The sequence below is a fragment of the Bubalus bubalis genome, chromosome 18 (assembly GCF_019923935.1).
Source record: "Bubalus bubalis isolate 160015118507 breed Murrah chromosome 18, NDDB_SH_1, whole genome shotgun sequence".
Lineage (NCBI taxonomy): Eukaryota > Metazoa > Chordata > Mammalia > Artiodactyla > Bovidae > Bubalus > Bubalus bubalis.
Window position 1 is genome coordinate 47,954,185 of NC_059174.1, and position 26,731 is coordinate 47,980,915.

Here is a 26,731-nt window from a genome sequence, read left to right on the forward strand (position 1 = left end):
ATAATGAGGGCTCATTAATTGACTCCTGGACTTTTGTATATGTTTGAAATTTTCTTAGTCCAAAGTAATAAGGATAATAGAGACTGGGAGGAGCAGATTTGGGGCGAAGATCAGAGGCCCGGGTGGTTGAGTTGCCAGGGCAACCCCGGGAGCGTGCACGGGGACCTGATGTCCCCACCCTGCGCCCCAGGCCACTTTCAGCACGACGGAGATGGCGCTGGCGCTGAACCGCTACCTGTGCCTGGCGGTGCTGCCGCTCATCACCAAGTGTGCGCCTCTGTTTGCGGGAACGGAGCATCGTGCCATCATGGTGGACTCCATGCTTCACACGGTGTACCGCCTGTCCCGCGGCCGCTCGCTCACCAAGGCGCAGCGCGACGTCATCGAGGAATGCCTGATGGCACTCTGCAGGTGGGGCCGGACCCGGGTGGGCGGGGCTACGAGTGGGGCGGGCCTTGGGGAGAGATAACCCCGTCCTGTGCGTGTCCCCGCAGGTACATCCGCCCGTCCATGCTGCAGCACCTGCTGCGGCGCCTGGTGTTCGACGTGCCTATCCTCAACGAGTACGCCAAGATGCCGCTCAAGGTGAGGGCAAGCCCTCTTCAGCTTGCGTATTTCCATGCTCCACCCACCGCCTTGCTCTGCGCTCGGACTATGGAATTTTTCAGTATCACATCGCCTGGGCCGGTTAACCTGCAAACGTTCGGGCAGCAGGCCTCATAGAAACTTCTTTAATATTATTATTTGCATACTAGGATTCCCAGGTCATTCACTTTGCGTCATTGGTGCCTCTAGCACTCCCTAATTAGAGTTTAATTCGCCCAACAGTGAGCCAGTCCCCCTTAATTAGCATATATTTGTGTGGGGCGCACCACTTTTCCTAATCAGTATGCTTATTTGCATGCTTAGACCACCAGCCTTCCGCTATTCAAATGAGAGCATTTATTTGAATCAACAGTACCACAGCTATCCTGCATATTTGCACACTGTCTCATCTATTATTTTTTCATTTGCATGCTTCTTTGCCTAAGGAGATACCCCCAACTCACATATCTTAACTATTTTGCACAATACATCTAAATCAACCCTATTTTAAATTTGCATATGGATGGTAGAGGCTCTCTCCCCAATTAGCATATGTTTGCATGGAGTACTATGTTTTTACTTGCCATGTTAATTCACATAAGGACAGATCACTTCATCCTTATGCCCATTTGCACACGACCCTTCCTGTGGATTAATATCCGCATGCTTATTTGCGTAAAGCAACACCAGACAAATCCAGCTTTGATTTAATGCCCATCCTGATTCTGAATAAGAGTGCCAAATTTACGTAATAAACTGTCCAGGATCACTTCCCAATATGCATACCATTCTCTTATTAGCATGTCATTTGCATGATCTACACCTCCTTCATAATTTAAAATCAGTGGTACCCTGGGCCTCCCTAGGCCTTCATTTGCCTTCCCCTGTTTATGTTCCCCTCATTCATGTGTCCCCCTCTTGCTCCCACCCAGCTCCTCACCAACCACTATGAGCGCTGTTGGAAGTACTACTGCCTCCCCACAGGTTGGGCCAACTTTGGGGTCACCTCGGAGGAAGAGCTGCACCTCACTCGTAAACTCTTCTGGGGCATCTTTGACTCGCTGGCCCATAAGGTCTGAGCACCCAGGGCTCCTGAAAGAAACCTGTTTGGAGGGCTTGGGATCTGAAGTCAGGGATCCAAAATGAAATTCCCAGTTTGGGAGTTCAGGGAGGGAAGCAGTTCTACAGGTCTGGATCTAGGAGGATCTATGAGTTGGGTCTCTGGTTTGAATGTCATGGAAGAGGGAATGGGGGACTCTAGTTTGGGGGCCTGGAGAGGGTTAATTAGGGGTGCTTTGAGAGTCCAGGTGGGTCTGAGGTTTGAGTTTTAGAGTGAGACCATACTTCAGGTCTGAGCGCTTGAGAAAGAGGGTTGATTATTGGAGGGGTGAATTTGAAGTCCTGGGGCTCCGGAATTGGAAGGCTCAGCCAGGCCTGCAGTGACCCACCCTGTCCCCCTCACATTCCCCAGAAATATGATCAAGAGTTGTACCGCATGGCTATGCCCTGCCTGTGTGCCATCGCAGGGGCCCTGCCCCCAGACTACGTGGATGCCTCATACTCATCCAAGGCTGAGAAAAAGGCCACGGTGGATGCTGAAGGCAACTTTGATCCTCGGCCTGTGGAGACCCTCAAGTGAGGCCTGCGGGCAGTGGGGGGCTGGGGGAAGGAGAAGGTTTCAGAGATGGAAGGAAGGGCCAGATCCAACATCTGCTGACCCCATCCTCCCAATAGTGTGATCATCCCAGAGAAGCTGGACTCCTTCATTAACAAGTTTGCGGAGTATACACACGAGAAGTGGGCCTTCGACAAGGTCGGCATCAGGGTCCTCCCCTCCCCAGGAATTCCCCACCCTTGCCCACCTTCCTCAAGACCCCAGCTTTCCCCCAGACCCAGATCCTCCTAGAGGGCCCCAGATTTCCCTGAGACCCATAACTCCTCCTGGAGCCCTCAACCCCTCCAGAGCTCCCCTTCAGAGTCCCCCAGGTTGGTGTCCACCCCTCATCCTGCTCCCACCCTCAACTCCATAGTGACACTGTCCCCACCTGTCCCATCTCATCCTTCAGATCCAGAACAACTGGTCCTATGGGGAGAACATAGATGAGGAACTCAAGACCCATCCCATGCTGAGGCCCTACAAGACCTTTTCAGAGAAGGTGACCAAACCTTGGGGCCCAAAGTTGGGGGTCCAAAACTGGGGGCTTCAGAGAGGAGGAGGCAGCTTCATAGGCTTGGATCTAGCTGGATCTGTGGATTGGAGTTCCTCACCCATGGACTTTTGTTGTTCAGCCGCTCGTTTGTGTCCAACTCTTTGGGACCCTGTGAACCGCAGCATGCGAGGCTTCCCTGTCCTTCACTATCTCAAACTTGCTCAAATTCATGTCCATTGAATCAATGATGCCATCCAGCCATCTCATCCTCTGTAGCCCCCTTCTCCTCCTATGCTCAATCTTTCCCAGCATTAGGGTCTTTTCTAATGAGTCGGCTCCATGGACTTTGCCTTCTGGCAAACCTGACTGCCTCCCATAGATCACAGACTGCTGGTGTCTCTTCTTTTAGAAACACTCAGAGGGACTAGGTTTGATTTCTTGACCATACAACTTAACTTCTCTGGGTATCATGTGTAGAGTGGGATAATGAGAGCTTGTTTGGGAGGCTGTGTTACAGGGCAGGTAAGAGACTTGGTTTTGAATTCGGACTGGACCACTTCCTAGACATATTGTCAGGGTTTTCCCCTTCTTGGGACCCTGGAGGCCAATGAGGCTGAGCCAGGAGGTCCTACCTCCCCCTCCCTCTCACCCCATTCCACTAACTTCACTCCCTCCTGTGCACCCCAGGACAAAGAGATTTACCGCTGGCCCATAAAGGAGTCCTTGAAGGCCATGATTGCCTGGGAATGGACAATAGAGAAAGCCAGGGAGGGTGAGGAGGAGAAGACGGAGAAGAAGAAAACCAGGAAGATATCCCAAAGCGCCCAGGTGGAGGCGGGGCTGGGGCAGGGGGTGGGGTCATGACGGGGTGGAGGGCGGCTAGGAGAAGGGGCGGGGCCATGAGGGGTGGGGCCAGGTAGGATGTGGGGTCGAGAGAGGGAAAAGGGCCAAGGAGGGAAGTGGGGTCAGCGGTAGCGGGAAGGCCAGGAGCGGGGTGCAGGCTAAGAGATCTGGAGCCTGAAAAACTGCAAAGGGCAGAAGAGCAGAGGGTGGCTTAGAGGCAGGCCTTTAAGGAAAGGTCGCAGAGGAGGGGATGAACTGGGTTGGGGCCTGGGCTTCCTGCGAACCAATCAAGCCCCCGGCCCCTCCCCTGTCACCCCAGACCTATGATGCAAGGGAAGGCTACAACCCGCAACCCCCCGATCTCAGTGGAGTTACCCTGTCTCGGGAGCTGCAAGTGAGTCTTCTGGCCCTTAATTTGGGAACATGGAGGTGTCTGTGGCGAGAGGAGAACATCCTCTGAATGTGGGCCTTGACCCCTTTGCATCCACTCCTAGGCCATGGCAGAACAACTGGCGGAAAATTACCACAATACATGGGGGCGCAAAAAGAAGCAGGAGCTGGAAGCCAAGGGTGAGGGCGCCCACCCCATTCCCGCACAGACTCCCCTTCTCCGCAGTTCCCCTAGTCACAGTGTCCGGAGTCCTAAGGGCCTGGGTTAGAGTTGCATGACTTTGAATGATTGCTTTCACCCCATTGAACCTTCCTTTCTGTGTCTCTCAGTTCAGTTCAGTCGCTCAGTCGTATCCAACTCTTTGCGACCCCATGGACTGCAGCACACCAGGCTTCTCTATCCATTACCAACTCCCAGAGCTTGCTCAAACTCATGTCCATTTAGTTGGTGATGCCATCCAACCATCTCATCCTCTGTGGTCCCCTTCTCCTCTTTCCTTAAACCTTTCCCAGTATAGGAGTCTTTTCCAATGAGTCAGTTCTTCACATCAGGTGGCCATCACATCAGTACTGGAGTTCCAGCTTCAGCATCAGTCCTTCCAATAAATATTCAGGGCTGATTTCTTTTAGGATGAACTGGTTGGATCTCCTTGCAGTCCAAGGGACTCTCAAGAGGCTTCTCCAACACCACAATTCAAAAGCATCAATTATTCAGTGCAGTACTCTTGCCTGGAAAATCCCATGGATGGAGGAGCCTGGTAGGCGTCAGTCCATGGGGTCGCTAAGAGTCGGACACGACTGAGCGACTTCACTTTGACTTTTCACTTTCATGCATTGGAGAAGGAAATGGCAACCCACTCCAGTATTCATGCCTAGAGAATCCCAGGGATGGGGGAGCCTGATGGGCTGCCTTCTATGGGGTCACACAGAGTCGGACACGACTGAAGCAACTTAGCAGCAGCAGCAGCAGTAGGCCTTCTTTATGGTCTAACTCTCACATCCATACATGACTACTGGAAAAACCATAGCTTTGACTAGGTGGACCTTTGTTGGCAAAGTAATGTCTCTGCTTTTTAATATGCTGTCTAGGTTGTCATAGTTTTTCTTCCAAGGAGCAAGCGTATTTTAATTTCATGGCTGCAGTCACCATCTGCAGTGATTTTGGAGCCCAAGAAAATAAAGTCTGTCACTGTTTCCATTGTTTCCCCATCTATTTGCCATGAAGTGATGGGACCGGATACCATGATCTGAGTTTTTTGAATGTTGAGTTTTAAGCCAGCTTTTTCTGTGTCTCTACAGTGAGGATAATCACAGCGTTTACTCCTGTAGGGCTGTCGAGAGGATGTGGGGAGCATCTGAAAGCAACGTTAGGTTATTCTTATCTCTGTCTATATTACTATAATTATGCACACTTTCAACTTCAGGAACCACGTCAATGAGAGATATGGATTGCGCCTCCTATCAACGCCCCTAATTTCTGGTCTTCGCTCTCCCAGGTGGTGGGACCCATCCCCTGCTGGTTCCCTACGACACGCTCACGGCCAAGGAGAAGGCACGAGATCGGGAGAAGGCCCAGGAGCTGTTGAAGTTCCTGCAGATGAACGGCTACGCGGTCACCAGGCAAGAGGGCTGGAAGCCGGGTCGGGGAGCGGTAGGGATCACGCACGGAACCCCAGCATAAGCTGGGAGAAGCGAATCCTAAGTAGCGGAGGCAGAGCCAGAGAGAGGAAGCTGATAGGGTGGGGCTGGGGCGGGATAAGAGGGGTGTGGCCTGTGGGCGGAGGCGGGGCCAGAGGGGAGGAGTCTAAGAAGGGTGGGGCCTGGAAAACGAAGGTGGGTTCCTGGAGGAGTCCAGGGGAAACTGGAAAGAGGCGGGAAATACCGTTGATCTGGGTCTGAGCTGACCCCTCGCTCTACCTGCACGCAGAGGTCTTAAGGACATGGAACTGGACACGTCTTCCATTGAGAAACGGTTCGCCTTCGGCTTCCTGCAGCAGTTGCTGCGCTGGATGGACATTTCTCAGGAGTTTATCGCCCACCTGGGTACGAAGAATTCCCTCCTCGTGCCCGCCGTAGCTGCAGTTTCATCTAGGGACCCAGTTCACGCATTTCTGTCCCCGCCCCCGCGCCCTCCCCATTTAGTCATTGAGCTAGACATTGTTCTAGGGATTTAGAATAGGACGATGAACAAGATAAAGATCCCTGTCCTTTGGCAATTTACCTTCCCGTGGTGGATACATTCCCGCGGTGGATTCAGACAATTAACGTTGGAAATAACGTGATCACTTAGTGTGTTAGAAAGTGATTAGTGTTATGGGGAGAGGAATACACTAGAGCCAGCTAAAGAGGGCTGGGAGTGTGGGCCAGTTGTAATTGTAAATAGAATATTCCAGGAAGCTAGGGAGAGCGCTACTTGGTCATCTGGGGAGAGTAAATCAGGCAGAGGATCAGCCCGCGCAGAGGTTGTAGATGTATTAGGAGGTCTGTGTGGCTGAAGCAGAGTGGGGTGGGTGGGGTGGTGGGCAGAATGAGAGGAAATGGGGTCAGAAAGGTGACAGACAGATCACACCAGGCTGTAAGCCATGGTGAGGACTGTGGCTTGAGTGAGATGGTGCCCTGTGGGCAGTCTAAGCAGGAGAGGACCCTGGTCTGCCTTGGGTGTTCACAGGCTCCCTCTGACTGCCTGTGGGGGGGTCAGGGGCAAAACAGAATTAGAACTGGGAGATTCTGGGCCTAGTTTGAAGGCTGAGGCTGTTAAGACGTCTTGCAATGCCTCTTATATGTCACTAAGAATCACAGGTGGGGCCCCTGTAATCCAAGCTTCCCCCAGAGAGCCACCCTGGAACCCCCAAATTCCCTTCAGCTAAGTGAAAGGCCCAGCAGGATTCACTCACACATCTCACCCCAAATCCCATGCGAGTGGGACCCCTGTGCTGCACACCCTCCTGGATCCTCCCTTTCCTCCCGAACCTCAGTTTCCTCATCTGTGAAATGGGGATTCTGTTCACTATAACCAGCAGTGGTTCTGTCCCTTATTTGCTAAGTGACCTGAAGTAAGCTGTTGCACCTCAATTTCCTCATCTGTAAAATGGGGACAAAGGACCAGCCAGGCCTCCCATGTTGGGAGGAGATTTTACGAGGACTTTTCTCACGGTGTCAGAGATATAGCAAGTGTTTAGTAATTAAGCCTTATTTTATTATTATTTTAGTAGTATTATTTTAATAATATGAATTATTACTATCATAATGATGATTGAAACAGATTTCTATTTAAAGTTAAATCTAGGGGACTTCCCTGGCAGTCTAGTGGTTAAGACTCCATGCTTCCAGTGCAGGGGGCACGAGTTTAATCCTGGTCAGGGAACTAAGATGCCACATGCCATGCACTGCAGCCAAAAACAGGCTAAATTTAGCTTTTAAAATTTCCCCTCCTCACCTATCACAAATTCTTTTCTTCCTGTCTACATTGACTTCTTTTTTCATTTATTCATTCCATATTTACTCAGTGCCAGGTGAGGAGGGGGAATGGCCTTACCCCATTCCAGTTTGTCCTTCTCTCCATTTTCAGCATCTGGAAGGGATTGATCAAGGAGTTGGGATCAGATGAAAACAGGGAAGAGAGGTTTGCCTCAAAGCCGACAGCAGTGACTTCATACCAGGAGCTTATCTGCTGTCATACCCTCAGTCTGCCCCATCAGAAAACCCTGAGTTCCCTAGACTTGAAGCCACCATGACCGCTGTTTGCCTTCCCCCACCAGAGGCCGTGGTCAGCAGTGGACGAGTGGAAAAGTCCCCTCATGAACAGGAGATTAAATTCTTTGCCAAGGTGAGAGGTGGCCACAGAAGCTGAAGGAGGCTGGGGACTGGTGGGCTTTCCTCGCCCTCCACCCAATCCCCTTTATCTCTTCCCCATGCCCCCAGATCCTGCTCCCTTTGATCAACCAGTACTTCACCAACCACTGCCTCTATTTCCTGTCCACCCCGGCCAAAGTGCTGGGCAGTGGTGGCCACGCCTCCAACAAGGAGAAGGAAATGATCACCAGGTGCGTCCCCCCTCCCTCCCCAGCCCCGGGACTTCTGACTCAGACCCCTGACCTCATGGCGTTGTAATCCTGGGTCCTTTTCTCCCAACCTTGGACTTTAAGGGCTCTGTCCTGGGTGCTGGGCACTGATTAGTCTACCTGCAGAGGTGATTGAAGGGCTAGGGTGACAAGCTGTCCTGGTGTGCCCCCCAGGATACGGGACTTTCAGGCAGACTGGATTGAGTCGGTCATCCTATCAGAAAGGCAGATTGGCCTCCCCATCCCCAGCATCCCAGTTACTGCTTGCGACTCTCTAGCTGGTTCAGCTCTCTGCCCCTCCCCCTCCCTCTGTCTCCTTCATTTTCTCCCCCATCATCCTTTCTCCTCCTGGCTCTGTCCCTCCCTCCCTGTCTTCCCTGTCTCTCCTCCTCTGATTGTGTCCCCTCGCTGTCCTCGCTCCCCGTTTCCCCTGTCCTGTTCCTTTCTCTTTCTTCAGCCTCTTCTGCAAGCTTGCGGCTCTTGTCCGTCACCGAGTCTCTCTCTTTGGTGAGTAGGTCTGCTGCCCAAGCCCTTCTCCCCAGTCTTCCCTCTCTTCGCCTCTTCACAACCTCACCCTGAAGAGATATGGTTCATGCCTTAATCTGAACAACCTTCACTGTTCTTCCTCTGGACTTGGACATGGAGTGGGTAGTCCTGGGGATGGGACAGTGGCTGGGAGAGTCCTGGGCCCTGCCACCCAGGAGTGCCCAGACTCCTCACCAGACAGCAATGGCCCAGAAGTCAGGGCTGGGGTGGGGGAGGGACCGGCAGGGGGTCACAGGATGAGGAAAGGACAGGGGCCTATGGAGTGGGGGTGGGTGGGCAGAGAGAGGTGAGTTGAGGTGGGTGAAGAGGGAGGTGCCGTCGTCATAACCCTTCCTTCACCCAGGCCCACCTTCCTCCCCCAGGCACGGATGCCCCAGCTGTGGTCAACTGTCTTCACATCCTGGCACGCTCTCTGGATGCCAGGTGGGGCCATGGGTCACGGTGCCCACTCCCATTCTACCCCTGCCCCCCGCCACCACCCACCCCCTGTTCTCCTGGACTCTCTGCTGTCTCGAATCTCAGATTGCAGAATGCCCCTACTTCCCTCCTAGGACCGTGATGAAGTCTGGCCCCGAGATCGTGAAGGCTGGCCTCCGTTCCTTCTTTGAGAGTGCCTCGGAGGACATTGAGAAGATGGTGGAGAACCTGCGGCTCGGCAAGGTGTCGCAGGCGCGCACGCAGGTGAAGGGCGTGGGCCAGAACCTCACCTACACCACCGTGGCCCTGCTGCCGGTCCTCACCACCCTCTTCCAGCACATCGCCCAGCATCAGTTTGGAGACGATGTTATCCGTAAGGGCTACTGATCCCAGGGACCGGGGTGGGGCTGGGGGTGTCAGTTCCACCAACACCATCCATCCCAGTGTGCCTGGTAGAGTCTGCGGGTGTTTCAGTGTTACGTTTATTGAGAGGTTTCATTGCCGTAAGCAAAGTGTGCATTCGGTTCAGTAAATTGGTAGGGAAGAGAATGAGTTAATCAGAATATTCATTCCACAGATCTAACAAAAGACCCTCCTTCACTGTAGCTTAAGCAAGTTACATGTATATTTCTTTTTAAAAACGTCTTTACTTATTTATTTACTTTTGGCTGTATTGGCTTCCCAGGTGGCGCTAGTGGTAAAGAACCCACTTGCCAGTGCAGGAGACATAAGAGACACGGGTTCAATCCCTGGGTTGGGAAGATCCCCTGGAGGAGGGCGTGGCAACCCACTCCAGTATTCTTGCCTGAAGAGTCCCATGGACAGAGGAACCTGGCGGGCTGCAGTCCGTAGGGTCACAAGGAGTCAGACACGACTGAAACAGCTTAGCACACACGTACACGTTGGGTCTTCATTGCAGCACACGGGCTTCCCTCTGGTTGAGGTGCGCGAGCTTAGCTGTCCCTTGGTTTTACCTTTCACTTTTTAGTGTAGCTTCCCAGGTGGCTCAGCGGTAAAGAATCTGCCTGCCAGCGTAGGAGACGTGGGTTCGATTCCTGGGTTGGGGAGATCCCCTGGAGAAGGAAATGGCAACCCACTCCAGTATTCTTGCCTGAAGAATCCCATGGGCAGAGGAGCCTGGTGGGCTACAGTCCATGGGGTTGCAAAAGAGTTGGACACGACTTCGTGACTAAACCACCACCACTTATGATGAAGGGATCTCCAAACTTTTTGATGAACTCTTGAATATGAGCTGCACACACAGTGACACCTCATCCCTACATATTCAGCCTGGAACATCTAGATGTTGCAGAACCTTTTCTCCTGTAACCACAATTTCAGTATCACTCTTAACCTGACTATGGTTAGATTTCCCCATTACCCTCAAAATGTCTTTGATTTGTTTTTGAATTCAGAATTCAGCGAGGTTTCTCTCACTGCATGTGGTTGTCATGTCTCTGTTGCCTCTTTTCAATTTAGAACAGTCCCCCTGCCCCCTCATGATATTTAGGAAGTTGATGAGGTTCTTAACCTGGCCTCCTGGGGAGTGTGTGGATAACCAAGATTGGAGTCAGGATTGGATGTCTGTTTGCATATTCTGGAGACAGTGTCCAGCATTATCATCAGAGAGATCCATGACCCTTCTCCAAGGAAAGAAAAACTAGCTTTTATTGAATGTCTGCTGTGTGCCCTGTCCCAATTGCTTTCCGGGTATTAATTATTAATATTAATAATTATTAGTATATTAATTATTATAATTAATAATACTTTCCGAGTATTGTTTAATCTTCACAGCAACTCCGTAAGGAAAATACTATATTTATCCCCATTTTACAGAGAGGGAAACTGAGGCCCAAGCTAGTAAATGGCAGGCTGGCTCTACAGCCCCTGCTCTTACTCTGTCATTTGGAGACAAAGAAGGGGGTTAGGGGAGGACCGGACTAACCCCAACCCCACCCTTCCTCCCCTACTCAGTGGATGACGTCCAGGTCTCTTGCTACCGAACACTGTGCAGTATCTACTCTCTGGGGACCACCAGGAACCCTTACGTGGAAAAGTAAGGAGAGAGATAGTTTGGGGCTGGGGTGGGGACTGTTGGGGCTCAGGGACGTGAGGGCTCAGGAGAAGATGGGAGTGAGTGAAAAGCTGGGAGATGGTTTGTCCTCAGAAGACGTGCGCACGGTGGCAACTGCAGTTCCTCAGTGTGGCCACGTGAGGGCGCTCATAGGCCAGTGAAGGTGGCCAGAGGCCCTTGGCACCAGGATGCTAGGTTGTTCTCCACTGGCAGGGGGTACGCAGAAACTCTGGTGGCCCACGGGAGCCAGGCATGCTGGGGGGGGGGGGTGGCTGGCAGTGCCCAAGTGGGCTTTCCTGAGCCCAGATCACCGATGGAGAAAGAGGACATTCAGGAAAGCCAGGGAAATGGCTACATGGGTGGCCGCCGGTGAATGGCAGCTCTGCCCCTAAGGGTTCTGGGAGAGGCACTTCTGTGGAGTACGGGACTGGGATCCAGGACTGGGCAGAGGGGGCTTGGAAGCTAAGTACAACCTTCTCTTCCAGATTGCGGCCAGCCCTGGGCGAGTGCCTGGCCCGCCTGGCAGCGGCCATGCCAGTGGCGTTCCTGGAGCCGCAGCTGAATGAATACAACGCCTGCTCAGTGTACACCACCAAGTCTCCCCGGGAGCGGGCCAGTAAGTGGGGTGGGGCTGGGGCGGCTGGCAAGGGTTGTCTTCCGCCCACACGGGGTCCAAGGAGACCCATTGTGAAGGTAGTGGGGTCCAGTCTGGGCCCTGAGGTGTTGAGGATTCCCCGGCTTGCGGGTGCTTTAGATTGGGGAACCCCAGAGCTTATGGGGACACCAGTTTGTGGTATGGACACTGAGGTCGGGGCATGAGGAGTTGGCATGCCCTGACACCCTCCCTGTACCCCAGTCCTGGGGCTCCCCAACAGTGTGGAGGAGATGTGTCCTGACATCCCAGTGCTGGAGCGGCTCATGGCTGACATCGGGGGGCTGGCTGAGTCGGGCGCCCGCTACACGGAGATGCCGCACGTCATCGAGATCACGCTGCCCATGCTGTGCAGTTACCTGCCCCGCTGGTGGGAGCGCGGGCCGGAGGCACCCCCACCCGCCCTACCTGCCGGGGCCCCTCCACCCTGCACAGCCGTCACCTCCGACCACCTCAACTCGCTGCTGGGGAACATCCTGCGAATCATCGTCAACAACCTGGGCATTGATGAGGCCACCTGGATGAAGCGGCTGGCTGGTGGGTCTGGCGAGCGCGCGGGTCCAGAGAACTGGGGCCAGTGTCCTGGGACTCGGGTCCCTGGACCTCAGAGGGAGATCTCAGGGTCTGTGGTTTTCTGGGAATGGGGAGGAGTCAGATCTTGGTTTTCTCGGGATCACAAGGCCAGAGATCATTCCCAGGAGCCTGAATCTCAGGGTCATAGAGTCCGAGATGGATGCATGGATCCTGGGAATCTTCCAGGCTGGATTTGGAATTTCTGGAGCCTTGGAAAGGGTTAGGGGCTGAGTCAGAAGGCTGAGTTCCTTATACAAAGGGTCAGAGAACCAGGTCAAACATCAGGGTCCCTGATATGGACAGTTAGGGTTCTGGGTCCAAGGTCAAGAAATGAGTCTTTAAAAGGTTGGGATTCCTGGTTCGTAAGTTCCATGTCAGGGGTTGAGTTTTGGATCAGGGCCAAGCTAGAGATCAGAGCTGAGGTCAGAGGCCAGGGTCAGAGGCCAGAGAAGGTAAGAAGCCAGAGGTATTGGTCAGAAATCATGTGGTGAGCTCCATCTGGGTATAGACCAGGTCAGAGGTTAAAGAATGGAGTGAGATCTCATGGGCTAGGGTAGGGTATCAGGTTAGGATTCACTTGTTGGGGTCAGAGGTCAAGGACCTGTGTCAGGCTAGAGGGTCACAGTTTCAGGTCAAAGGTTATGGTGGGTGGGATGAAGATTCAGGTGCTATGTCAGAGGTCACAGTCTGAGGTCAGGCGTGGGATCGTAAGTCGATACTGGGGTCAGACATGAGGGTCAGGCTGGGATCAATGTTAGTTTGTAGGTCAGAGGTACAGGTTGGAAGTCAGGGACGGGAACAGAGGTCAGGGGTGGGGTCAGAGGTCATAGATGAGGTGCTGGAGTCAGCAGCCGGCCAGCAGCCCACGTGCCCGTCTGTTCCTGCAGTGTTTGCCCAGCCCATCGTGAGCCGGGCCCGGCCGGAGCTCCTGCACTCTCACTTCATCCCTACCATCGGGCGGCTGCGCAAGCGGGCAGGGAAGGTGGTGGCCGAGGAGGAGCAGCTGCGCCTGGAGGCCAAGGCGGAGGCCCAGGAGGGCGAGCTCCTGGTGCGGGATGAGTTCTCTGTGCTCTGCCGGGATCTGTACGCCCTTTACCCGCTGCTCATCCGCTATGTGGACAACAACAGGTCAGCATGTCCCCAGCTGTCCCCCACACCCCTCAGCCTGGCCTCTGGCTTCCCTGGACCCCTTCTGACCTCTGGCCTCTGACTTGCTATATACTTGCAATTCCCACTTCATCCCACCCTACCTCCTGACCCCCAGCCCCTGTTGCTTATGGACCAATAGAAGCCAGCGTGTGTTTGCTCCCCTTCTGCTCCTTTAAACCTCCTGAATCTGAGGCCCTGTGAGGGTTGCAGTGTTAACCAGAAGGAGCCGTATTTCCCTCCTTCATCACTGGTCTCCATCCAGACCTTGCCAGCCTAATATGCCCCAGAAACATGAGTCTTTGTAAAGGGCAAGCTCAGATATCAATCAGTTGCTAAAACATCTCCCTGAAATCAGAGGCACCATTTAAAGTATTATGAAGTCTTAGGTGCAGCCAGATCCAGGGCTTGAACAAGTTTCAACTCCAAGTTCTATCTTGGTTGGAAAAGATTTTAAGGTTGTACCTGGGCTTTGTAAGAAAGGGTTCACGGATTGATTAGCTATGTCTGTCCCGGGAGCAGAAGCACTCAGCAGTATGCATGCTATATATATCCTTGCTCATTCATCTTTGTGCACATGAATGGGTATTGCTGTAGGATAGATTCCTAGGAGTAGGAGTGCTGGGTCAAAAAGTTTGGACAAGTAAAGCGAGGTATATTCAACACAGTGAAAATACTAATGGCAATGAAATTGAACAGATTGTTGCAGCATGAATCTCACAAACATCAGGTTGAATGAAAGAAACCAGAAAATTTTAAATAGCGTACATATCATATCATCTTTTTATGTAACGTTCAAGAACAAAGATAATTCATGGTCTAGAAGCCAGGATAAGGATATCTTTCAAGAAGAGGATGGGGGCACAAGGTTACTTCTGGGGGCTGGAACTGTTCTTTTTTAAAAATTATTTATTTATTTATTTGGGTGTGCTGGTCATAGTTGTGGCATGCAGGATCTTTAGTTGTGGCATATGGGATCTAGTTCCCTGACCAGGGATTGAACCCAGGCCCTCTGCATTGGGAGCATGGAGTCTTAGCCACTGGACCACCAGGCAAGTCCCTAGAAATGTTCTATTTCTTGACTTGGGTGGTGGTTACCCAAATCAAATGTGTTCACTGGACACTTTATACATATGTTATACTTCAATAAAAAGGGTTAGAGACAGAAAAAAATTTTCAGTAATTGACATTTATAATTTTTAAATCATCTGAATGGCCAGATTACCCTAGAAAGCTCTCCCTCTCCCGTTTGAGTCTCTGGGTGCCCTCCCCTGAGGTGTCTCCCTGCTGCCCCCTTCCCTGGGGGTCCCTGCCCTCATCCCTCACCAGCCCCTTCCCCTGCCTGCCCAGGGCACACTGGCTGACCGAGCCCAACCCCAGCGCGGAGGAGCTGTTCAGGATGGTGGGCGAGATCTTCATCTACTGGTCTAAGTCCCACGTGAGTCCCCACCCACCCGCCCCTCCTCTCTGGATCCCGAGCAGCTGCTGCCCAAAGAAGCCCTCCCCCACCCTGTCTGATCCCCAACACCGCCTCCCCCACCAGAACTTTAAGCGCGAGGAGCAGAACTTTGTGGTCCAGAATGAGATCAACAACATGTCATTTCTGACGGCCGACAACAAGAGCAAAATGGCCAAGGTGGGTACTTTGCTCTGGGAGGAGGACTTAGCCGGGAGGGAAGGGGGGACAGCCTCGGGCTTTCTAGCTGACCCCTCCTCACCCCACCCACCCTCCTCGTCCTGGTCACGTTTCCTGAAGCCCTCACAGCAGCCCCTTCCCCATCCTCTGTCTTCCCCACCTCCCCCTTCTCTCAGCTCCATCCCCTCCCTCCTGTTTTTTTCCTTCCTCCCCCATTTCCCTCTTCTTTCTCCCTCTCCTCGCTCCTCCCTACCTGCTTTCTCCTCCCCATCACCCAGCACCTCATCTTACTCCGTCCTCCCCACCTCCCTCTTCCACCCCAATTTCCTCCTCTCACCTCTACCACTTCTTTCCTCCTATTCCTTTATTCCACATCCCCACCTCCTTCCCTCTCCCCTTAGCCTTCCCCGAACTGCCCTCTAAAGGGCAAGGTCAAAAGGACAAACCCACCATCCTCAGCGAGGTCTGGAATTCCCCGGCTGGGGGATACACGTCTGGGTGGGACAGAGGAGCTGGGGTAGGGCAGGCTTGGAGGGGCCCTGGGGTTCTCGGAGGGACTGGGGTAACATTTCTTGTCTCTGTCTGCACCCTGATGCAGCAGACGGGAGATGTACAGGTCAGCCCCACGTCTGGGACCTTCTGCATGGCTCTTGGCTAATACCCTCTACCCACCTGCCCCCAACCCCAGCCTCTGCTCTGCCTCCAGAAAACCCTTCCCCTGTTCCTGCCTCTCAGCCTTGGCTTTCGGCCCCACCCTCTTTCTCTTGCTCCACCCCTACTCCCACTAACTGTTCCCTTCCCGGCCCTCAACTTTTGGGTTTTTTTTCTTTTTTTTAACTTTTATTAAAAAAAAAAATAAAAACTCTCCTCTCAGCTTTCCCCAGAGCTTCAAAGCATCGTGGACTGAGGTTCCAGGGAATGGGAATGGGGGTGCAAAAGGCACGTGCATGGTTGGGTTTAAGGCCTGGACTTGGGAATTAGACCGACTCAGGTTAGAATCCTGATTCTTGGCAGTGTGATGTTGGTCAAGTGTCTTACCCTTTTGAGCCTTAGGCATCTGGTTGGTGGCCCCCGGCCCCAGAGCTCTGTAAGGACCCAGTGAGATGCCGCATGTGCTGGCACAGGGGTCACGCTCCGTATCAAGAGCTGGCGTGGATGTGGCTCTGGCTGAAGCTTGCCACCGGGGCTTTTCATTGGCATGACTGGGGTGGCCCTGGCCGTGGGTCTGCACCCGAGGCTCCAGAACATGGCTGTGGGACTCTGTGCCCCGTGTTTCTGCTTCCAGATCTTTCTGGACCTGTCTTCTCTCTTGTATCTTCTGTCTTCCTGTCTCCTTGTTCATCTTAGTCTCTCAGTCTCTCTCTCGATCTCTTTCTTCCCACTTCTCTTGTCTCTTGGGACTCTTCCCTGGTCTACATCTTCATTTCATTCTCGGGAACTCTGTCTGGGGCTCTGAGGTGGGGGTTGTAGGTGTGTTGTAGGGGCAGGAGGGGTGTCCTAGTGAAAGTTCTGAGGGGATTCTGGGAGAAGAATCCCGAGGTTGTGGAAGCCTGGAATTGGGGGAAATCTGGAAGGATTTGGGATAGAAGCTGAGAATTTGGGATAGAAGCTTTGATCTGTGAGACTCTGGGGTCAGGGCTCAGGGTCTGAAATGAAAGATCAGCAAGGTCTGGGGTGGAAACTGAGGTGGCTCTGGGATCGGGGAGGGTCTGCCTAACATTCAGGCGCGGGGCTTGAGTGTGGACAGTGGTGGCATGGTGGGGCTGGGGCAGAGGCCAGGCTGGGACTCAAGCTGGCACTGAGCCCCATGTTCCCACAGTCGGGTGGCTCAGACCAGGAGCGCACCAAGAAGAAGCGCCGGGGTGACCGGTACTCCGTGCAGACGTCGCTGATTGTGGCCACGCTCAAGAAGATGCTGCCCATCGGCCTGAACATGTGTGCCCCCACTGACCAGGAGCTCATCACACTGGCCAAGACCCGCTATGCCCTGGTGCCTGCTCAGCCCCTTTCTGGGAACTGCCAGGGTCCAACTCAGCACCCTACTGAGCCCCACTCAGCACCTCTACTAAACCCCCGCTATCCCCCAGGGGCCCTCCCTAGAACCCTCCTGAGTCCTCCAGGAACCTGAGGGCTCACTGGGCCCTCTAGAATGCCCTGAATCTTCCCACAGGATGCTGAGGGCCCCATTTGGGATGCTGTCAGAACTCTGGATCCTAAGGACCCTAACTGGGACCCCACTGGAACCCAGGAAGGCCACTAAGACCCCCCTAGGACCCAAAGACCACATCAAACCTTCAGGAACCCCACTGAACACCAACCCCACCTCTGCCAAACTTGCTAGAATCCTGAGGATCCCACCTGAGACACCTTAAGCCCCCGAGACTCCTACAAGTCCTCTGCCAGGACCTGCCCAAGTCCCTTGGGACCCACAGAGCCCCTCATGATCCTACTGGCCCTCCTCTGAACCTCTGGATTCCCACTGGGCTCTCCAGCTCACTCTCTCTTTTCCTCAGGGCCCTGTGGATCTCTCCCCTTGGAGTCTGTTAACACCCAACTGAGCCCCAAAGACTCTTAGGGGCCCAGTGAGCACCCTGTGACCCTAAGTAGCCCCCAGGTTCCTAATGACTTCTTCCCTGGGCTCAGAGAGAGACTGAGACCCCTTCTAAGCCCTCTGGGACCCCAAAGAGGCTCCTGGGGCCCCTTTTATCCATTATATGGGAACTCTTCCCCCAGATCATTTTCAGCCTCAGGGACCCAAGAAGTCCTCCTAGGATCCTGCCCCAAGACCCTTAGAACCTCCCCCAGGACCCTGCTAAGCACCCTGAGGATCTACTAATCCCCAGAACCCTGAAGACCACTGATTCTCCGCTGATATCACAAGCATTCCCTTTCCCAGAACCCTAAAGCCTCCTTCCCTCAGGACCTCAAGCTTTTCCTAGGACCTGTTGAGGCCTGCTGGATCTGTTGAAGCCTGCTGAAATCCCAAAGAGCCCTTCTGGGCCCTTCTGACCCCTTAACTTGGTTCTTGAGCACCCCCTCTCCTGGGATCCTAAAGAACCCCCACCCTGCTGATCCTTCCTTTAGACTCTGTGTGAACCCCGCCAGTGATAAGTGATTTGCCTGACCCCCTTGACCTCTGATGACCTTACTGCCTCTTATAATCCCCCTCACCTACCTCTGATTTTCAAAAACTCCCTGCCCATCTCCCACTTACTCCCAGCCCCACTCTGACCCTCTTCTGACCTCCTTTTCTGACCTTTGAGGATATCCTCATGTCAATCCCTACCTCCTCTCATACCCCAACGAGGCCCCTCTAATCCTGATTCTTCAAGGTGCCTTCAGTGGCCACTCGGACTCCTCTCTGACCATTCCTGACCTCTGGATCCTTTTCATTTCTCTTGAATCCTCTCTTGGATCTTGGGGTAGTGGGGCTAGAGGGGAGAGGGTTGTAGGATAAGGAGGATGCTGGGCCCTCCGGAGTGACCCAGCCTGGCTTGTCTCTTTAGAAAGACACAGATGAGGAGGTCCGGGAATATCTGCAAAACAACCTTCACCTTCAGGGAAAGGTACGCCTCTGCCTCCTCAATCTGCAACTGAAAGGGGCGCATCAGGATAATAGCAACAGCCACAGCCAGCTTTTGAGCCCTTATATCGGTGCCAGGCATCGAAAGAAGGACCTTAACTCGTACTCAATCCCTCAGTGAATCATCGTGGCATTGACTCGTGGGGCGGGGGCGGGGCCCTCCGAGAAGCCCTGCTGAGGGAGGAGGGAGCGGGCAAGGGAGAGGCCTCGCGCCGGACGATCTTCCTCCTCTCAGGTCGAAGGCTCCCCTTCTCTGCGCTGGCAGATGGCCCTGTACCGGGGCCTCCCGGGCCGCGAGGAGGACGCTGACGATCCGGAGAAAATCGTGCGCAGAGTCCAGGAAGTGTCCGCCGTGCTCTACCATCTGGAGCAGGTGTCTTACTGCTGAGTGGTCAAAACTTGGTCTCTGGGCGGGGCCTGGGGCGGGCTTGAGCCTGTGGGCGGGGCCTGCGGGTGAACTGCGGGCCTCTGGGCGGGGCAAGGGGCGGGCCTTAAATCTTTTGTAGGTGATGGGCCTTGAATTTTACAACGAGACTTAGAATGGAGGCTTTGATATGGGAGTCAGACCTGGCGCGCAATCTTGGACCTAGGGACAGCGCCGGTGCAGAACTTTGGGTCTGAGAGTTAGGCCTGGTGGAGACGCCTTGACTCTGTGGGCAAGACCTTGGGCGGGTCTTGAGATTGGGGCGGGGCCTAAGGGGGCGGTCTGAGTCTGTGGGCGGGGCCTATGAGGGAAATAATTGGTCTGCAAGCCGAGAACAGGTCAGAACTTTGACTCTATTGGAGGAGCCAGGGTGTTCCTTCGGCCCTGTGAATCGTCCTGAATTTGGACTGGGCACGGATGGGCTATTTTCACTCGGGGCTGGAAGTGGGAATCAGACCAGGGGCAGAACCTGGAGCCATGACACATAATCCCGCCATCAGATGGAGCACCCTTACAAGTCCAAGAAGGCCGTGTGGCACAAGCTCTTGTCGAAGCAGCGCCGGAGGGCAGTCGTCGCCTGTTTCCGCATGACGCCCCTGTACAACCTGCCCACGTAAGACACCCCGCTTCCAATGGAGGAAGGGAGCCTAAGCCGCCTTGGAGAATGGGTGGGTGAGGAGGCGATAGGATGGGGTGCGCACCCAGTGGGGTCTTGAGGAATAGTTAGCGGAGGCAGAATGGTTAAGGGAGGCGGTGCGAGGGACGTGCATGGGGAAATCTTGGTGACGCCTCAAATCTTCTGCGAAGGCACCGGGCCTGTAATATGTTTCTGGAGAGCTACAAGGCGGCGTGGATCCTGACGGAAGACCACAGTTTTGAGGACCGCATGATAGATGACCTTTCAGTGAGCTGGGGCCTGCCTGGGAGTGTGGGGGCAGATGGGTAGGGCTGGGGCCCACCTCCAGGGATCACCCTTCACACTGAGCCGTGTGGGAACAGGGGCCCCTGTCTTGGGCAGAAGCAGGGGAGGGTGCAGGATGTGGGAGAAGAGAATAAAAACAGTCTAGCAGGGCTTATCGGAGAAGGCAATGGCACCCCACTCCAGTACTCTTGCCTGGAAAATCCCATGGATGGAGGAGCCTGGTACGCTGCAGTCCATGGGGTCGCTAAGAGTCGGACACGACTGAGTGACTTCCCTTTCACTTCACTTTCATGCATTGGAGAAGGAAATGGCAACCCACTCCAGTGTTCTTGCCTGGAGAATCCCAGGGACAGGGGAGCCTGGTGGATTGCCGTCTATGGGGTCGCACAGAGTCGGACACGACTGAAGCGACTTAGCAGCAGCAGCAGCAGCAGGGCTTTTATGGGAGACAGGTGGGGACTCTGGAAACCCCTACCCAAAGCCCCACTCCTTCCTCCAGAAAGCTGGGGAGCAGGAGGAGGAGGAGGAAGAGGTGGAAGATAAGAAGCCAGACCCCCTGCACCAGCTGGTCCTGCACTTCAGCCGCACCGCCCTGACTGAAAAGAGGTGAGACCCTTCCTGGGTCCGCAAGAGGGACTCACTACCTCTTCCCACCCCAATCCTTGCTCCTCAAGAGAGAACCTCTGTGTCCTGGGAAGGGGGGACACCCACAGCTGATCCTTTAATGTCATTTAACTGGGACAGGCAGAGTCGCCTTGTACCACTGTGCAGACTGGGCACTTCACAGGGGCATCTCTTCTGAAGGGTTCACATCACAGGCAATATCAATTTAGGTTTATTCTAGAAGAAAATGTCTTGTTCACATAAAATCAGTATATTGCAGTATGTTATAGGGGCGAGGTCAGTATATTGCAATGCATTTCCAGCAGATGGCAGTGAGGAACAGGGCACTTCTAATTCAGACAAAAGCTTCACATGGGCCAATGGCAGTCTTGGGAATAAATAGCAGTAATAAGGGCGCTGCTGCTAATGGTAACAACAGGCAGTATTTATCAAATGCTTTTCATGTGTCAGGCATCATGTTAAACACTTGATGGTGAGATCCTCTCACTTCATCTTCACACTATGAGATAGATATTATTATCAACTTTGTGTGTATGGATGAGGAAATGAGGCACAGAGATTTGTTTTTCTCATGGAACACCAAGTCAGGAGATAGAGAGTCCTGGGCTGGGCAGGGGCATAATGGCACTGACAGAGACCCATGCTCAATCAGGATTTCTGCCCTGCCATTCTACGCTGTTGCCTCATAGCTACCAAATGAATGCTGAACCTCCAGACATCGTGACTACATGTCAGACAGAAAGGAGAAAGGCTTTCCTCTAAGGAAAACCCAAATCCTTTTAGCCAAGGAACGCTCTCCATGGTGGGCTTAGGCACATGGCCCATTGGCTAGAATTCTGACATCAGGCCACCACCAGCTGTGAGGGAGACTGGAAAGCCGAGTGTTCTGTTTTCTATTCTCTGGGAAAGCAGTGACTCTGGAGTTAGACTCTTCAGGTTTGAATTCCAGTACAGACTTTGTGACATTGGCCAAGAAAATTATTTGTGCCTCAGTTTCCTCATCTGTATAATGGGACTAGTCATCGGGACCCTTGAACAATGCAGGGGTTAGGGGCACTGATGCTGAAGCTGAAGCTCCAATACTCTGACCACTTGATGTGAAGAGCTGACTTATTGGAAAAGACCATGATATAGGAAAGATTGAAGACAAAAGGAGAAGGGGGCGGCAAAGGATGAGATGGCTAAATAACATCACTGACTCAATGGACGTGAATTTGAGCAAACTCCAGGAGATAGTGAAGGACAGGGAAGCCTGGTGTGCTGCAGTCCATGGGGTCTCTTAAGAATCAGACACAACTTAGTGGCTGAACAACAACAAAGGGGACCTAACCCTTCACACATTTAAAAATTCATGTATAAGCTTATAATTGGCTCTCCATATCCATGGTTCTCCATCCATGGATTCAGCCAACAATGGATCATGTAGTACTCTAGTAGTATTTATTGAGGGGAAAAGACCCCACATATAAGTGGACTCACGCAGTTCAAACCTGTACTGTTTAAGGATCAACTCTATATCTACCTAGTTGGATTACTATGAGAATTAATGTTATTATGTACCAACACTTAGAATAGAGACCAATCGAGAGTAAACTCAATGGGTGTTGGCCATTACTTCTGCTATCATTAGTATTATTATAGAGGAGACGCAAGGCAGTGGTTGATCATAGTTGTCAGGTGAGCTAACCAGTTGTCAGGTGGCAAGATAGCCCCAGAAGCTCTAGGGTTCCATCACACCATCACAACAATCCCAGTGGAAAAGGAGCACTTCTATCAATAGCTTCAGCAAAACTCCCAGAATGAATTCCACTGGACCAGTGTGGATCACATGACCATCTCTTACTTATTATTGTAGTCAAGCAGATAGAAGGTAGCAATTGGCTCAGCCTTGATCACATGCCCAGTCTGGCAATGGAGAGCCTACCCCATCGGCACCACACAGCCTGAGCATGGGGAGGACTGACTTCCCATAGGAAATCTGGAGGCGCTTATAAGATGGAGTTCCTCCATACTGGGCCCTAACTGTCTCCCCACTTACTTTCTCAGCAAACTGGATGAAGATTACTTGTATATAGCGTATGCTGATATCATGGCTAAGGTGAGGCCCTGCCCCCATCTAGGGCAGGTTCCCTTTCCTGCCCACGGCCGCCCAGCTGCAATGCCTGTCCACTGAAAGGGCTGGGACTGGACTGGGGTATCTTTTCTGTTCACCATCATCTCTAACTGATGCCCCATCCCCAGAGCTGCCACCTGGAGGAGGGAGGGGAGAATGGTGAAGCTGAAGAAGAGGAGGTTGAGGTTTCCTTCGAGGTAGGTGGAATCAAGTAGTCCCCGAAGAAAGGGGTGGGGGACCCTGACTCCATCATCCCCCATTCATTCAGCGTGTGTTCACAGAGCAATGCTGTGGGCCCAGCCCTGGGCTGGGTGATGTTGGGTACATATCTGTGACCAAGCCAGTCCACTGGGGAGACAGCTACATCAGGCAGACAATAACAGCATTGAGTATCCATGGTGGTGATGAAGGGAGCTAGGCAAAATGGTCCTGGCAGGAAGAAGGAGGCCCAAGCAGTGGGGTCAGAGTGGGGGAAGCCAGGGAAGTTCAGGGGGTCATGGGGACCCTGGTGAGACAACTGATCCAGCCTGGGGGGACGGGCTTCAGGGAGGGCTTCTCAGGAAAGGATGTCCGCAGAAAAGAATAAAAGAAATGTGCCAGTTGAAGAAAAAGAGGAAAGTGTTCCAGGTAGGGGCACAGCATAAGCAAAGGCCAGACAGTGAGAAAGTAGTAAGTGCAATGAGCCCAACCTTTCATTCATTAAGGTGATCAGCAAGCATTTCCCCGAGTTTCTCAACCTTTTTTGTGTCAGGGTCCCCTTTGGCATCTGGCAATTCTTTTCTTAGGATCATGTATTTATGTTTAGAAAATATTTGTTTGGCTGCATTGTGTGTTAGTTGTGGCTCGAGGGATCTTCATTGGGTCATGTGGGGTCTTTCATTGCAACACATGGACTCTCTAGTTGTGGCTCAGTAGCTGAAGCACTTGGGCCCCAGAGCACATGGGCCTCAGTAGTTGCGACACCCAGGCTCTCTAGTTGTGGCTCAGGCTCAGTTGTGGACTGTGTGTTTAGTTGCTCCACAGTATGTGGGATCTTAGTTCCCTGATCAGGGACTGAACCCATGTCCCCTGCATTGCTAGGAGGATTCTTAACCACTGGACCACCAGCAAAGTCCCTCAGAATAATGTATCTAAATGTACAAAATGAACTCATAGCAGAAGAAATAGGCGTATTAAAATAGTTACTAAAATATTATTTTAAAAATTTGTGATGCAGTAATGTCTGTATCTCTTTATTAATCTACCAAATAACAAGAACTAACAGTGGATCCAGTAGCTACTGTAATTGATAAGTGGTGATGAACATAAGTGACATTTCAAGAGGTCTTCAAAAATAATGTGGTATGCAAACATCTGTGATTCTGATGGGTGACATAACCACAGATTCTGCTAACATTGCCATGATTTATGACCTCATCTGTAATGGAAGGAAATGCTACATTTCAGCCAGAGGCGGGGAAACATAAACATAGACCTTCCCCCCGCCATCTGTGTTCACAGATCCCTGGGATTTTATCCATTGACTCCTTGAAGGTGTGTGGGGCCACATTATGACCACTTCAGGCCCAGCCATATGCTCAGTGCAGGAGACAAATCACAGATCTAAATCCCAGGGGACAGAGGAGCTTACAGTTGAAGGAGTGAGCCAGGGGATGTGGCTGGATCGGGAAGAGCAAGGGTGAGGGCAAGGCCGTGAGGGGGAAAGGCTGGGCTGGTGGGCCTGGATTCACTCAGCAATGTGGGCTGGACTCTACTGCAGGAAAAAGAGATGGAGAAGCAGCGTCTCCTGTACCAGCAGGCGCGGCTACACACCCGGGGGGCCGCGGAGATGGTGCTGCAGATGATCAGCGCCTGCAAAGGTGCCCTCCGTGTGCATTTGGCTCCCCCCGAGTACACCCGTCCTGTCCCAGCCCACCCAGCCCCTCTGGACCCAGCAGGCACACCCTCCCACCCCTCCTGCATGTGGTTTGCCCTCTTGCCTTGCAATTTCCCACTAATTCCTTCAATCCTGATCACCCCTGCCCACACCCTTGCACACTCCTCTAATCAACCTTGCACACACACCCTTGCACACTCCTCTGCCCAGTTCTCTGACATTCCCCCCGGGGTGGCTGTTTTCTGGTGGGCGGAGAACACTGATTCCAAATTGAGCAGACCACTGTTTGCCCCCCGCCGTGCCCCCCTGCAACCCGTTCCCCCCAGGAGAGACAGGCGCCATGGTGTCCTCCACCCTGAAGCTGGGCATCTCCATCCTAAATGGAGGCAATGCTGATGTGCAGCAGGTAACGAGTGAAGGGACTTGGGAGGAGGGCTAAGAGGGCTGGGAGGTTCCTGTGTGACTCCCAGGTCCCCCACTCCTCCCACCCTTCTGCAGAAAATGCTGGATTACCTGAAGGACAAGAAGGAAGTTGGCTTCTTCCAGAGTATCCAGGCACTGATGCAAACCTGCAGGTGGGCTCTAGTGCACATATTATTTTAAAAAATAATGTTATCTATTTATCTTTGGCTGTGTTGGGTCTTTGTTGTTGCACAAGCGTTTCTCTAGTTGTGACAAGCAGGGGCTACTCTGTAGTGGTGATGCGTGGGTGTCTTACTGTGGTGGCTTCTCTTGTTGCAGAGCACAGGGCTGTAGGGCTTGTGGGCTCCAGTAGTTGGAGCACATGGGCTCAGTAGTTGTGGCATACAGACTTAGTTGCCCCAAGGCATGTGGGACCTTCTGGATCAGGGATCCAAGCCGTGTCTCCTGCACTGGCAGGCAGATTATTAACCACTGGATCACCCCAATGAGCCACCAGGGAAGCCCCCTAGTGCACATCTTTCATTAAGCTGAGTCCCCAGTCCTGGTACCACCTCCAGTTCTAGTTCTGTTCTCTTGGTTCCAGGAACAGAGACCCACTCAGGCCAGCACAGATAACAGGGAGTTTACTGTAAGGAGTCACATGGAACAATAAAGGAGGCAAAATGCCGCAGACTTTAAGAGAGTTAGGTTAAGGGTCCAGATAGCTGGAAGGTAGTTGAGACTTCAGGGGCACTCAGGCAGCAGGGACTTGGGGCTCCTTCTGATGACCCCCGTTCCTGTGGCCCCACTGCTGTCTGCTTTCGCTCTCCTCTTGTGGTTGACTGCCTTTCACTGCCTCTCTGAAGCTTTTGCTAATTGATGGTTTCTGTTTCCTTCTGATTTCAGCTTTTATGTATTTCATCCTTGCCCCACCTTACCCCACAGCTGCTACTGCATAGCTTCTATCAACTCTTAGTTTCTGCTTCCTCTCGATTTCAGTTTACACTCTCTGCCACCTCCCCCCATCATAGGGAGGGCTGCCAGGCTCTGGAATAGAGGAGGGCAGGGGCCTCAGCGCATCTTCACCGTCTTTCCTTTCTTTCCCTCAGTGTCCTGGATCTCAATGCCTTCGAGAGACAGAACAAGGCAGAGGGGCTGGGCATGGTGAATGAGGATGGAACTGGTGAGGCCCTTTTGGGCTTCCCTCTCCCTCGGGCATCCCCTTCCTTCAGGTTTTTCTACTCCCTCCCCCAACATTGCCCAGAGCTCCCTTCCCCCCAAACACCCTCCCTCCCCAAGAGCATCCTCAGGTTCCCCCTCCTGCAGTGGTCCCAGTCCTGCCCCGCTCCCATTCCTCCAGAGTCTCCCTCCCCCTGGTCCCACCCCTAGGTGTCCTTCTGTGTTCTCACCTGTCGCCACATGGATCCCACCCTCCACATGCCCCAAATCTCCAGCCCGGGTTGCTGTTCTCTCATTAATGTCCCTAATCCGAGTTAATTGAGTCTCCTTTTTGCTGTGTTGTGACGTGTCTAACCTTTCTGCCCTGATCCTTGCCTCCTGCCTCTCCATCTCTACCTGTCCATCTCTCTTTCTCTTCCCTCTTCTTTCTTCCATTCTGCTTTCACCCTCTTCTTGTTCTCTTCTTTGCTTTCTTGCTCCTTCTTGCTCTTTCTCTCTATGGGTTGTTTCTCTCTCTATGTCTTCAATCCTGACC

The 26,731-nt window shown here is 52.9% G+C and overlaps 1 protein-coding gene across 5 annotated transcripts in view; it reads left to right on the top strand.

The window, feature by feature from the left end:
* The window catches only part of RYR1 (ryanodine receptor 1), a 127,970-nt gene that overhangs the window by 58,090 nt on the left and 43,149 nt on the right, over positions 1–26,731 (top strand). For 2 of the 5 annotated variants that reach the window (XM_025269065.3, XM_025269068.3), the window contains exons 48-82: positions 191–411; positions 495–585; positions 1,518–1,658; positions 2,057–2,220; positions 2,320–2,398; positions 2,652–2,741; positions 3,423–3,563; positions 3,898–3,972; positions 4,073–4,148; positions 5,465–5,588; positions 5,896–6,011; positions 7,727–7,794; positions 7,890–8,011; positions 8,487–8,536; positions 8,938–8,998; positions 9,127–9,365; positions 10,967–11,048; positions 11,552–11,682; positions 11,923–12,255; positions 13,179–13,419; positions 14,788–14,875; positions 14,981–15,073; positions 15,672–15,689; positions 16,893–17,063; positions 18,580–18,639; positions 18,892–19,029; positions 19,581–19,693; positions 19,888–19,984; positions 20,502–20,608; positions 22,673–22,724; positions 22,868–22,936; positions 24,499–24,598; positions 24,942–25,021; positions 25,114–25,190; positions 26,127–26,200. In XM_025269065.3, the coding sequence (XP_025124850.3) occupies positions 191–411; positions 495–585; positions 1,518–1,658; positions 2,057–2,220; positions 2,320–2,398; positions 2,652–2,741; positions 3,423–3,563; positions 3,898–3,972; positions 4,073–4,148; positions 5,465–5,588; positions 5,896–6,011; positions 7,727–7,794; positions 7,890–8,011; positions 8,487–8,536; positions 8,938–8,998; positions 9,127–9,365; positions 10,967–11,048; positions 11,552–11,682; positions 11,923–12,255; positions 13,179–13,419; positions 14,788–14,875; positions 14,981–15,073; positions 15,672–15,689; positions 16,893–17,063; positions 18,580–18,639; positions 18,892–19,029; positions 19,581–19,693; positions 19,888–19,984; positions 20,502–20,608; positions 22,673–22,724; positions 22,868–22,936; positions 24,499–24,598; positions 24,942–25,021; positions 25,114–25,190; positions 26,127–26,200 (3,982 nt within the window). The remainder of the gene's footprint in view (positions 1–190; positions 412–494; positions 586–1,517; positions 1,659–2,056; positions 2,221–2,319; positions 2,399–2,651; positions 2,742–3,422; positions 3,564–3,897; positions 3,973–4,072; positions 4,149–5,464; positions 5,589–5,895; positions 6,012–7,726; positions 7,795–7,889; positions 8,012–8,486; positions 8,537–8,937; positions 8,999–9,126; positions 9,366–10,966; positions 11,049–11,551; positions 11,683–11,922; positions 12,256–13,178; positions 13,420–14,787; positions 14,876–14,980; positions 15,074–15,671; positions 15,690–16,892; positions 17,064–18,579; positions 18,640–18,891; positions 19,030–19,580; positions 19,694–19,887; positions 19,985–20,501; positions 20,609–22,672; positions 22,725–22,867; positions 22,937–24,498; positions 24,599–24,941; positions 25,022–25,113; positions 25,191–26,126; positions 26,201–26,731) is intronic. The other 3 variants (XM_025269067.3, XM_025269069.3, XM_025269066.3) reach the window with 2 other exon arrangements.